The 12,560-nt window shown below is 38.5% G+C and overlaps 1 protein-coding gene across 8 annotated transcripts in view; it reads left to right on the top strand.

Annotated features, from left to right (window-relative positions):
- LOC128205780 (calmodulin-regulated spectrin-associated protein 1-like) overlaps window positions 1-12,560 on the top strand; it is a 32,360-nt gene that overhangs the window by 15,068 nt on the left and 4,732 nt on the right. The window contains exons 12-18 of one of the 8 annotated variants that reach the window (XM_052907722.1): window positions 391-518; window positions 1,195-1,370; window positions 3,945-4,022; window positions 4,962-4,997; window positions 9,242-9,406; window positions 10,764-10,882; window positions 11,705-11,868. In XM_052907722.1, coding sequence (XP_052763682.1) covers window positions 391-518; window positions 1,195-1,370; window positions 3,945-4,022; window positions 4,962-4,997; window positions 9,242-9,406; window positions 10,764-10,882; window positions 11,705-11,868 — 866 coding nt within the window. Of the gene's footprint in view, window positions 1-390; window positions 519-1,194; window positions 1,371-3,944; window positions 4,023-4,961; window positions 4,998-6,270; window positions 6,340-6,673; window positions 6,726-9,241; window positions 9,407-10,763; window positions 10,883-11,704; window positions 11,869-12,560 lie in introns of those variants that run through there. The other 7 variants (XM_052907721.1, XM_052907723.1, XM_052907724.1 and 4 more) reach the window with 7 other exon arrangements.

Below are 12,560 nucleotides of genomic sequence, written 5' to 3' on the forward strand. Positions count from 1 at the left end.
TGTCATTGAAAAAATATGTTTTCAAGACAATTAAATTAAATTTACCTTCCTCCAAAGTCTTTTAAAAAATTGTGCTTTATTCTATCAGCTTTGATGACTTTCAGACAATAAGAGAATAGAATAAATATTATTAATTTCTTCCTTCCATAAGAGTAATATTTCTTTGCCTTTGATAATTACTACAAATTAATTGATCACTTGTTGTAAAAAATTCCGGGGGATTTTTATCTCCCGCCGGGAGACCGGGGGATGGATCGAAATTCCGGGGTATTTTTTCCCCGCCGGGGGATATGGCATGTATGCAAAATTGTTGATTTATCAGTTATAGGAGACATGATTTTTCTGCAATTTGTATTCCACATAATATGCTATATTTGCATACTTTGTCAGAGTGCTGAGGAGGAGATGCAGCGACGTAAAGAAAAATTAGAAAAAATGAGGCTAAAACGTCAAGAGGAGGCTGAGAAGAAGAGGCTACGATTAGAGCAGGAGGCCGCACGACGTAGGGAGGCAGAACAGTGAGTATTGTTATAAATGCCTTAGAAAAAGTCCATACCAAAAGGATCATATTTACCAAGTGAATAGAGGAGTAAGTATTTTTGTGTAGACATTTTAATATTGTACAGCAGATTTTATTTTTTTTAATTAGGCATTCTCCTTTTTCCTGCTTGAAAAGTTTGATTTGTAATTACAACTGACGCTTGGTTTAGATAAATAATTTAGTCTCCACATCCCAGGGGGGAGGCTGTGCTGCTTGATGCACAGATTTATGCCTGTCCTCCAGGTTTCCAATGGACCAATTCCTTATTTAAGATATTTAATATTTTGGGGCTTGATTGGACTTATGCTTGTCAATTTTGATTTTTTTCAGTATATTGAAATGTTTGCCAATTCTCACATCCAAATCAAACATCAGCGCACACAGGACTGGGACACAATTTCAACAATATTATTGTCATAATAAGTGCACTTTTAAAAAAACCTACTATTTTTAGTCTTTTAGTATCCAGATTTCTTTTTAGACATATATTAAAAAGTAACATTGTTTATATGTTTTGCTTTTTTGCTAATTTATTTTTTAGACGCTTTTCACAAAACCCTGTATTTGCTGATCAGCACAACAGTTAGATATAATTGATCAAAACTAATGAAAAACATATATGATCAATACAGATGAAAACATACTTTTCCCAGGATGAAGCAGGACGAGAGTGAGCGCCGTAAGTCGTCGGATAAGGCCCGACGAGAGGCGATATTCCAACAGTACATTAGTAAGAAAGAAGAGGACGATGATTCCGTAAAGCCCCGCACCAAACAGAAACCAAGGCCCAAGTCCATGTTTGTCAAGGGCGGGCCAGACTTTACTGAAGGTTGGTAGTTTGTAGGGGCTTGCATGATGAACAAAACTAGTGCTTAATGCAGTTTTAGTGTTAAAACTTAAGTAAGGAAGCCCCACCAAAGTTGCAGTGAGCTAATATTTAACTGCTTAAAAATTGTTTATGGGAACAGATTTCTGTATATTGTATCTGGCAATGATATAGTGCTTGACAATGTAATTTTGTGAGGACTTTAACCAAAGGGAAATGGTTGATCTGTAGAAGCTGATATTCAGTTTTCTACACAATCCATCCTCTGACAGATATAGTTGCTAGCTGCCAGCTATAATAACTCTTGTTATTATGCCCCCCTTCGAAGAAGAGGGGTATATTGCTTTGCACAGGCATGTCGGTATGTCGGTCGGTCGGTCCGTCGGTAGACCAAAGCTTGTCCGAGTGATCACTCAACAATTCCTGGACGTATGGTCATCAAACTTCACATGAAGGTTGGGCCTGACCAGTAGATGACCCCTATTGATTTTTGGTGTCATCAGGTCAAAGGTCAAGGTCACAGTGACCTTTAATGGTAAAATAATTTTAAAGCTTGTCCGAGTGATAACTCAACAATGCCTGCACCCATGGCCTCAAACTTGACATGGAAATTGGGCCTGACCAGTAGATGACCCCTATTGTTTTTGGGGGTCATCAGGCCAAAGGTCAAGGTCACAGTGACCTTGAATGATAAAAGGTTGTCCAAGTGATAACGTGACGATGCCTGCACCCATGGCCCTCAAACTTGACTTGGAGGTTGGGCCTGACTAGTAGCTGACCCCTAAAGTTTTTGGGGCTCATCTGGTCAAAGGTCAAGTTCACAGTGACCTTGAATGGTGAAAGGTTGTCCGAGTGATAAATCAACAATGCCTGCACCCATGGCCCGCATAATTGAATTAGAGGTTGGGCCTGACCAGTAGATGACCCCTATTGTTTTTGGGGGTCATCGGGCCAAAGGTCAAGGTCACAGTGACCTTGTATGGTAAAAGGTTGTCCGAGTGATAACTCAACAATGCCTGCACCCATGGCCCGCATAATTGAATTGGAGGTTGGGCCTGACCAGTAGATGACCCCTATTGTTTTGGGGGGTCATCGGGCCAAAGGTCAAGGTCACAGTGACCTTGTATGGTAAAAGGTTGTCCGAGTGATAACTCAACAATGCCTGCACCCATGGCCCGCATAATTGAATTGGAGGTTGGGCCTGGCCAGTAGATGACCCCTATTGTTTTTGGGGTCATCGGGCCAAAGGTCAAGGTCACAGTGACCTTGAATGGTAAAAGGTTGTCCGAGTGATAACTCGACAATGCCTGCACCCATGGTCCTCAAAATTGAATTGGAGGTTGGGCCTGACCAGTAGAAAACCCTTATTGTTTTGGGGGGTCATCGGGCCAAAGGTCAAGGTCACAGTCACCTTGAATGGTTAGAGGTTTTCCGTGTGATAACTTGACAATGCCTGCACCCATGGCCCCCAAACTTGACTTGGAGATTGGGCCTGACCAGTACATGACCCCTATTGTTTTTTGGGGTCATCTGGCCAATGGTCAAAGTCACAGTCACCTTGAATGGTTAGAGGTTTTCCGTGTGATATCTTGACAATGCCTCCACCCATGGCCCTCAAACTTGACTTGGAGATTGGGCCTGACCAGTACATGACCCCTTATGTTTTGGGGGGTCATCAGGCCAAAGGTCAATGTCACAGTGACCTGGAATGGTAAAAGGTTGTCAGAGTGATAACTCGACAATGCCTGCACCCATGTCCCTCAAACTTGACTTGGAGGTTGGGCCTGGCAAGAAGATGTTCCCTATTGATTTTAGGGGTCATTGGGCCAAAGGTCAAGGTCACAGTGACCTGGAATAGTAAAAGGTTATCCGAGTGATAACTCGACAATGCCTGTACCCATGGCCCTCAAACTTGACATGGAGGTTGGGCCTGGCCAGAAGATGGTCCCTATTGATTTTACGGGTCACTGGGCCAAACGTCAAGGTCACAGTGACCTTGAATGATAAAAGGTTGTCTGAGTGATAACTTGACAATGCCTGCACCCATGGCCCTCAAACTTGACATTTAGGTTTCTGGTGACCAGCTGATGACTCTGGATTTTGAGTTCATAGAGTCAAAGGTCATGGTCATAACACACTCTATCCTCACACTTTAATGGTCATAATCTTAAAACTGTCTTAACGGCAACCAATCAGCTGTCATTTCGGTCCATGCATATTTCATTCAATTGTCCATATAATCCTGTCAACATGGCGCTCAGGGGGGGCATAATGTTTGACAAACATCTCTTGTTGTTTAAGCAATGCTAGCTAAGTCTATCATTATAACACATTGTAGTATGTCAGATATGGTTTGAGACATTTCTTTACTTAACTGGTCTGGTCAAGCATTGTAAACGTGTTTCCAGATACAATATGCCCATTTAAGATTAAGTTCCATTACTTTGGCTTAAATTATTGAATAGTTATGCCTCTTGGTTAACCCAAGAAAAAACTGACATGCATTGGCCTTCACCCGCGGTGCTCTTGTTCATGCTAGATATTCCATGCTTACACGCTTCTTGCTCGTATACATAGGCGGAGCTAGTAGTACAGAGGACCTGTCATCTCGTGCCAGCGTTGAACCTGCTGGTCAATCGTCGAATGCTACATCATGTAAGTCGCTGGTCACATTGTGGGTGTTTTACTGTGTGTGTGTAGTGTCACAATATGCTCTTTTAAAAAAATATCCTGTAAGATTAGAGGAGTTCATCCTGTATGTCTTGGCTTTTAGGCTTTCTGTTTCTGAAGTGAGCACTTGAGCTATGACCATAGGTGGTTGGTACAGAGATTCTTAAGTTAATAGGGGTTAATCCTGAAAGCTTTTGACTTCAGACTATTGTACAGTTTTAAAGGTTGTTTATTGCTCGGAATTTCGCATCAAAAACAGTAGGACATATCGAACCTTGAAATGAATATAACAGACTTTGGAAACAATTTTAAAAGGTGTCTAAGCCACTTTACCATTGCTTTGAACATTCCTCATACTCCAATAGATCGGCTTCTATTGTTCAGGATTGATAACTACAGCTGTTAGAAACCCTATAGATACTGTATCTCATTTTGATACAATATTATTAATTGTTTAACCATAGTTCAATGGTGACATTCTCCTTAAAACCTTTTTTCAAACCTCAAGTTTTTTTGTTTTTTTAAAGTCTTTCCACAGCAGATATTGATTGACTGAAATGATCTAGTACACAAAGAACCTACTTGAATTCAATAAGTTATCGGCAACTTGGAGCTTTAATAGTGGCATACTGTAGTGGCATACTGTTGTCATGCTTGTTTTCAAATTTATTTGCAACCAAAATATATTTGGTCGAGGCCCCCCGAGGTTGTAATTTCACTCTTATGTGATCTTGAAAGACATCCATATCTTTTGTTCTTTACTGTATTATTTTGCATATTTCGTCACAAACCAAATTTCGATGTTGAGAATAATAAGTTTATGTAATAATGAAATGGCTTTAGATGTATGCTTACGTAATTGTTCGTAATTGTACATGTTTATTTGCTTTAAAAGTATTAATGTCAAACTGTGCCGATTTTCAGATTTTTTCACTCTGCCTAGAAAGAAGAGCCATGATAGTATGTCTTAGATTAAGATGCTTGGTTTCCAGATACATGTACACTGTACATTTATTTGTGTATGCAAATTATATAACGCCTGGATGAAGACCATGGTCATATCTTATTATTTTAATTATTGGTGTTGTAGGCTGTATCTTTTTATGACTGGTCTGCTCCCAAATATTGTATTTGCAGTACATAGTCAGTTTTACAAAGTTTGCACAATCCTACGTAAACTCAATTTTTGTTTAACTGCATGCTTGATTTTTTTCTTTGATTTATTTTCATATTTTCTCAAGAACATCTCTCGGGTCTCGCATGTTTCACAACAATGGAACTGGTCCTTAGCAAATAGTCAGAAGCATTACTTTGTGCACGGTGACATGACCTATAACTTTAAAACAGTGCATCTCACGAATGCACATATTTATGAATAATGGGTGGTTTGGTCAATCAATTAGTAAAGGACTGGAAATGCGTGAGAAAAATGAATCACTGTTGTTTTTTTTAATAAATTACAAAGTTAACCAATGCATATGAATAGGGAGGTTATAGTAATTTTCAAATCAGTTTCCATGATGATATGATGGGACAGTGATATTGCTGTTTCATATGCTGACCCCAATCCACATTAGTGCTGACTTACACATGAGGGCTTAAACATTTCATTTATTGACTTTTGCATGTACCGGTAGTTTCAGCGAGAATCGTCATAGTTCGGGCTTGAAATGAACATAATTTGCTTATTTATTTTCAGCTTGTGGTAAATCTTTTGTGGTTATTTTAATGCACTTGTGTTATTTGTTTGTTTTAAGTTACCTTGATTTTTTCATTTATTTTGCATTGTGTTTAGTTACCATGCTTGCCTCGATCCATGTGCAGTAATACTTGTTTGCAAAATATTGACAAAATTTATAAATATGACAATGTCTTTGTTTGTTTAAAAATGATAAATTGATGAAGAACACAGCCCGATTATTCAGAGCTTTGTTAAAGTTAACAACATGATTAATGGCATTGTTGTTCATCTTTAATGGTAAAATCTTTGTAATTGTGCTTATATATTTAAATATAATAAACAAATATGGCTGAAACAGTTGTCTCAAATTTTGTTAGAAATACTGACAATACCAGCAATCACAAGTGTGTCGAGGAAATGTAAAGCTTTGAAAGTTAACATGAATTAACAAGGTTCTGAACAACGTGGATTATGGCAAATATGGTAGTATGTCATTCACCTAGATCTAGTTTTTATTTTTTTGGTTTATGTACGGTTTTGGTTTGTTTTCAGCCAAAGGTCCTCGAAATACTAGAAACTCCCTTGCCCCCCCTTCTAAAAAACAGTCCATGCGAAAAGCAGGTAAATACATGTTTAGGAGGTAAATTAATAGGCTTCTAAAGTTTTTATTTGCTACAAAAAAAAATCAAAACACCACATGTACTTTTGTATATCCGGCACAATTTTTTTATAACAGGACACGATTTTAACAGCTGAGCTGGAAATGGTTTAAAAAAGTTTTTTTCTATAATTCATTGCAGTAAGAAGAAACAAATGGCAGAAAACAATGTACATGTAGACATGGCATTTAAATAGAGACAGTCTTTAAACTTTAGGTGAACTTTGTTATTAATATCGAGTAGTCATGCTACTTTTAATACTCCATTAATTGTTTTCTAATTGGTACAATTGAAAGGTGAACACTTTCAGGTAAGAGAACATGCTGTTAACTGTACAATATGGACGTAATGTAGGTCTATTTCAACTTCCATAACATTATTGACCCTGTATCTAAAACTGCGCTTTGGGACTGTGGACTGAAATGTTTAGAAAGGTTGCAAAAGCATGGATACTCTTAATTATGCCCCCCTTCGAAGAAGAGGGGTATATTGCTTTGCACAGGCATGTCGGTATGTCGGTCGGTCGGTCGGTCCATCGGTAGACCAAAGCTTGTCCAAGTGATTACTGAACAATTCCTGGACGTATGGTCATCAAACTTCACATGAAGGTTGGGCCTGACCAGTAGATGACCCCTATTGATTTTGGGGGTCATCGGGTCAAAGGTCAAGGTCACAGTGACCTTTAATGGTAAAATAAAATAAAGCTTGTCCGAGTGATAACTCAACAATGCCTGCACCCATGGCCCTCAAACTTGACATGGAGGTTGTGCCTGACCAGTAGATGACCCCTATTGTTTTTGGGGGTCATCAGACCAAAGGTCAAGGTCACAGTGAACTTGAATGGTAAAAGGTTGTCCAAGTGATAACGTGACAATGCCTGCACCCATGGCCCTCAAACTTGACTTGGAGGTTGGGCCTGACCAGTGCACCCATGGCCCTCAAACTTGACTTGGAGGTTGGGCCTGACCAGTAGATGACTCCTATTGTTTTTGGGGGTCATTGGGCCAAAGGTCAAGGCCACAGTGACCTTGAATGGTAAACTTTTGTCCGATTGATAACTCAACAATGCCTGCACCCATGGCCCTCAAACTTGATTTGGAGAATTGGCCTGACCAGGAGATGACCCCTATGGTTTTTGGGGGTCATCTGGCCAAAGGTCAAGGTCATCTGGCCAAAGGTCAAGGTCACAGTGACCTGGAATGATAAAAGGTTGTCCGAGTGATAACTTGACAATGCCTGCACCCATGGCCCTCAAACTTGACTTGGAGGTTGGGCCTGGCCAGAAGATGGTCCCTATTGATTTAAGGGGTCATTGGGCCAAAGGTCAAGGTCACAGTGACCTGGAATGGTAAAAGGTTATCGGAGTGATAACTTGACAATGGCTGCACCCATGGCCCTCAAACTTGATATGGAGGTTGAGCCTGGCCAGGAGATTGTCCCTATTAATTTTAGGGGTCATTGGGCCAAAGTTCAAGGTCACAGTGACCTTGAATAATAAAAGGTTGTCCAAGTGATAACTCAACAATGCCTGCACCCATGGCCCTCAAACTTGACATGGAGGTTGGGCCTAACCAGCTGATGACCCCTATTGATTTTAGGGGGTCAAAGGTCAAGGTCACAGTGACCTTGAAAGCAAACTCGACAATTCTTGGACCTATGGTCATCAAACTTGACATGGAGGTTGGGTCTGACCAGTAGATGACCCTTATCGACTTTGGGGGTCATCAGGCCAAGGTCAGTGTCACAGTAACCTTTAACGCAAAAAAGTTAACAAATCTTCCACCACTGATATCTCAACAATGCCTGAACCTATGATCATTAAACTTGACATGGATGTTAAGCCTGACCAGTAGATCACCCTTATTGATTTTAGGATTCATAGAGCCAAAGGTCAAGGTCACAGTGATCTTGAATGGTAAAAGGTTGTCCGAGTGATAACTCAACAATGCCTGAACCCATGGCCTTCAAACTTGACTTGGAGTTGCATCTGACTTGTAAATGACCCCTTATGATTTAAGGGGTCATCGGGTCAAAGGTCAAGGTCACAGTGACCTTGAACGAAAAAAACTTGTCTTGTGATAACTTGACAATGCCTGCACCCATGGCACTCAAACTTGACATTTAGGTTTCTGGTGACCAGCTGATGACTCTGGATTTTGAGTTCATAGAGTCAAAGGTCATGACGGTCATAACACACTTTATCCTCACACTTTAATGGTCATAATCTTAAAACAGCAACAAATCAGCTGTCATTTCGGTCCATGCATATTTCATTCAATTGTCCATATAATCCTGACAACATGGCGCTCAGGGGGGGCATAATGTTTGACAAACATCTCTTGTTCTTATCGACTGGCATGATGCATGCATGTTTTGTTAACTTTCAACATGAGTAGCAGTGCATTTTGGCCCATTGTTAAAAATTAAAGATAAAACCATATGATCAATTGTTGAGGTTTATTTTGTTCATTTACGCCTCCACTTCACTATTTATATGACTATGACTTTATTGAAATTAAATCTGTCTTTACTTTGCCTTGAAAAACGTTATTTTGGATTGAGTTATTTCTCTTGCTTGTTGTATTACTTATAAAGAATTTTGAAAAAATACTAAATTCATTGAATTGAAAAAATACTAAATTCATTGTAATCCTAATGTAAACGCTAAACTGTTATTTCATGTAAGTTGCAAATAATAACATTTCAGTATAAAATACTTTTGTTTGAATGCCGCATTTTTGAGCGCAATCTTATTACTCATAAACTATATGAAAAAAGAATTAATATGTGGCTGATTAAGATAGAATTATCAAGTATTTTTTTGTACATTGTACATTACCTTACCAAATATTTTACCATTCCAGTGTCCATGAACACCCTTCACAACGGAGGAGGTGACGGCAAACCCCTGGCATATGGTGGACTCACCCACCGGCGACCACCATCACCTGACCTTTACCGAACAAGGAAAGGGCCACGGTCAAACGAGGGTTCGGAGACAGGGTCTGCTCATGGGTCAGAGTATTCGGGTGAGTGGAAGGATGTTTTCACTTAGTGTAGTGTGTAGTGTGTTTCATTCAGTGAAATGATGCAGGATCTTAACAACAGTTAAACAGGAATTACTGTTGTTCATACTGATTCAGCTACATGTTACCGTATTTTCTCGACTATAAGGCGATTCGCTTATAAGACGGCCCCCTAACTTTGCCCATGAAATCTGGTGCTTTTTGTTTCGACTCGCTTATAAGACGGGGTCAATTTTTAAGCAAATCTAAAATGCTAAAATTCTTCCTAATGTGTAAAAATGTTCAAGCTCAACGGACAATTATCGACTTTCGCGGTAACTGTTTTTGTTTTACTCAAAGAATGGCGGTCAACTGTGAGCTCTCTATTTGGAGGTAGGTTAAAAATTAGTACACAAGTTTGCAGGACAGGTCGTTACTTATCGGAATTGTAATAATTAATCAATAACAACATATGTTTGTTTTAGTTTTTTTTATTGAAGACACCAATGAAGTTCTTCGGCAAAATAAATGGCTTCAATAACATAACTGCGAAAAGCCGAGGCATGAATAGGTGTTTGTTTAGCAATAATGCTTGCCTTTAGGCAATATTGTCCCTTGATTGGCGACGAACATAAAGGATTCATTTTCGCATTGTCATTTGTTTGCTTAATCAATTGACAGTTAGGTACCTACATCATATTAAGATTCCAATTTATTGATTTGATATATCTGTCAAACTAATTATACTGACACGCGCCATGAGAAAAAATGCAGATATAACGGTACACTGTGTGACGTCAGAGCACGCCCGGTGAAGAGATTTCGTGTTGTTGTTTACTTAATTGCCCCATACTTGTATCAGCAGACGATATACTGGATAGACGAATACCCTATGTAAAATTTTACTGATTTTGACTTGAATCTTTTTTTAATATTTTATCGACTCGCTTATAAGACGGGTCCCCTACTTTTGGGGTAAAAATCGGGACCCAATTTCCCCGTCTTATAGTCGAGAAAATACGGTATGTAATATGTACAATACTTCTGCTGGACGAAAAGACAGATCCACAGAGAATACTGTGTTTTCAACATATATTTAATTTTGTGAATGATCTCTTAAATGAGTTTGTCTTATGTCTTTTGTCAGGTTATAAGGTAGTGATTCATTCATGTATGAAGCCTTTTCAGAAAGACAGCTTCTAGTTTCTTCAAAGCTATCTTGCTCTATTAATGAAACTTGAGTGTCAAGTCTACCTGTTAAGCCAGTATAAACGCCATCTTGCACTTTTGTCTTGTAATGAATTTAAGGGATACAGTTTGCCTTGTAAGTGTACTGATTTAGGTTATACATTGAATGCATCCAATGTTATTTGTTTGCCAGGTCCTAAGCTGTTCGTGAGGCCGAGTGCGAAGTCCAATCGTCACATTATCACCAACGCCATCTCACACTGTTGTTTGGCCGGCATTGTGAACACAGATCAGAAAAACAAGGTCTTGGAGGTATGGGATACATCACTTTTATTTTCTATAAAATATTTATTGCTTTTACAGCTTAATTAATTTTATAGTTTACCAATCTACAAATGAATATCTCAGTTTGTCGATGTCATTTTGTAAAATAGGATGTATTACTGGATGATCATGGTTGGTGGTTGGCAGGCGGTCACAGAATTTGTCTGTTTTTATTCTATTCGCAATGTTTAAGGTAAATTTATTTGAAACGGTTTTGATGAACAGCTGTATCACTTTAACAGCTCCTAGTTTGTGGCCCTTTATTTGTCAAACTTGTACCATATTGGCGATTTCTGCTCTCTAATATGACCATACATGTATTTCAATTATTTTTATATTGATTTCTTTGAAGTGGCTATTATTGATTTCTGTGTACTGATAGTTCCTTAGACAGGTGTATTTCTGCTTCTTGGCGCACTTGTTTAGTGTGAGAAATTTTTATAGATAATGTAAACATGCATTACAATTCCATCTCATTATGAAAAAAAATCTGTTCTGATTACCTGTTCGAGTAGAGAATATAATTCTGAATAATTAATTTTTCTTGAGTTTTAAGAGGACATCTATCATAATGTTGTAAAAACCTTAATACCTCATTTATATGATATAAATTAGTTCTTGCTAGAGGCAGATGCCAAAATTGCAAGGTAACAATGTACCAGGTATATCCTAATTTTCAGCAGATAGTCAATCCAGACACAAAGCGTCACCACTTTTTTCTGTGAGTCGAGGTGTAGATAGAAAGGCCTTTCAGGCCTTTTTTTCATACATTGAAAGCTTAGTTTTGCATATCCTATGTTATCTTTTAAGGAAATTGCCAAGTCCAATGCGAAGCACTTCATTATACTGTTCCGTGATGCGAGTTGCGGGTATCGGAGCCTGTACGGGTTTGATCCTGACACAGAGGACTGTGTCAAAATTATCGGCGTCGGGCCACGCTTTATTCAGCATGACATGGTGGAGAAATATTTCAAGTAAGCAAGTTTATTATTTTGTCGTAGATTCATGTTATAAGATAAAGCTGCATTTTAAAGGCAGATTATTCTCGGATACTTATTTCAATGATTTTAAGAGATTTTCCTATTAGCTGTTTTAAATATTGGTCAAGTTCCATTGGTGTTGTCAACATTTATTCTTTATAAGCTTTTTCCTGATAAGCAATGTAAATGTAACATGAACAAATTTCTGACCAATAAATGAGATTTCATCATTAATTCCAAATTAAATGACTACTCATGTAATATTCTGTCTTCATACACTAGTATACACTATTTTGATGCTACAGTAATGTTATGTGTGATTGCTGTTTTGTGACGTTGTATGCATCTTGTTGAATGCCAAACTGTTAGGCCTTTATAGTTGTACCTTAAAACATGGTCATTCATAACAGCAGAGGTCATACATAACAGAAGTCATACAAAACGGAGGTCATACATAATAGAGGTCATACATAACATAGGTCATACATAACAGTGGTCATACATAACAAAGGTCATACATAAGAGAGGTCATACATAACAGAGGTCATACATAACAGAGGTCATACATAACAGTGGTCATAAAAACAGAGGTCATAAGTCACAGAGGTCATACATAACAGAGGTCATACAAAACAGATGTCATACATAAGAGAGGTTATATAAAGCATAGATTACAAAAAGGACGT

Source organism: Mya arenaria, chromosome 10 (assembly GCF_026914265.1).
Source record: "Mya arenaria isolate MELC-2E11 chromosome 10, ASM2691426v1".
In the NCBI taxonomy this organism is placed as follows: domain Eukaryota; kingdom Metazoa; phylum Mollusca; class Bivalvia; order Myida; family Myidae; genus Mya; species Mya arenaria.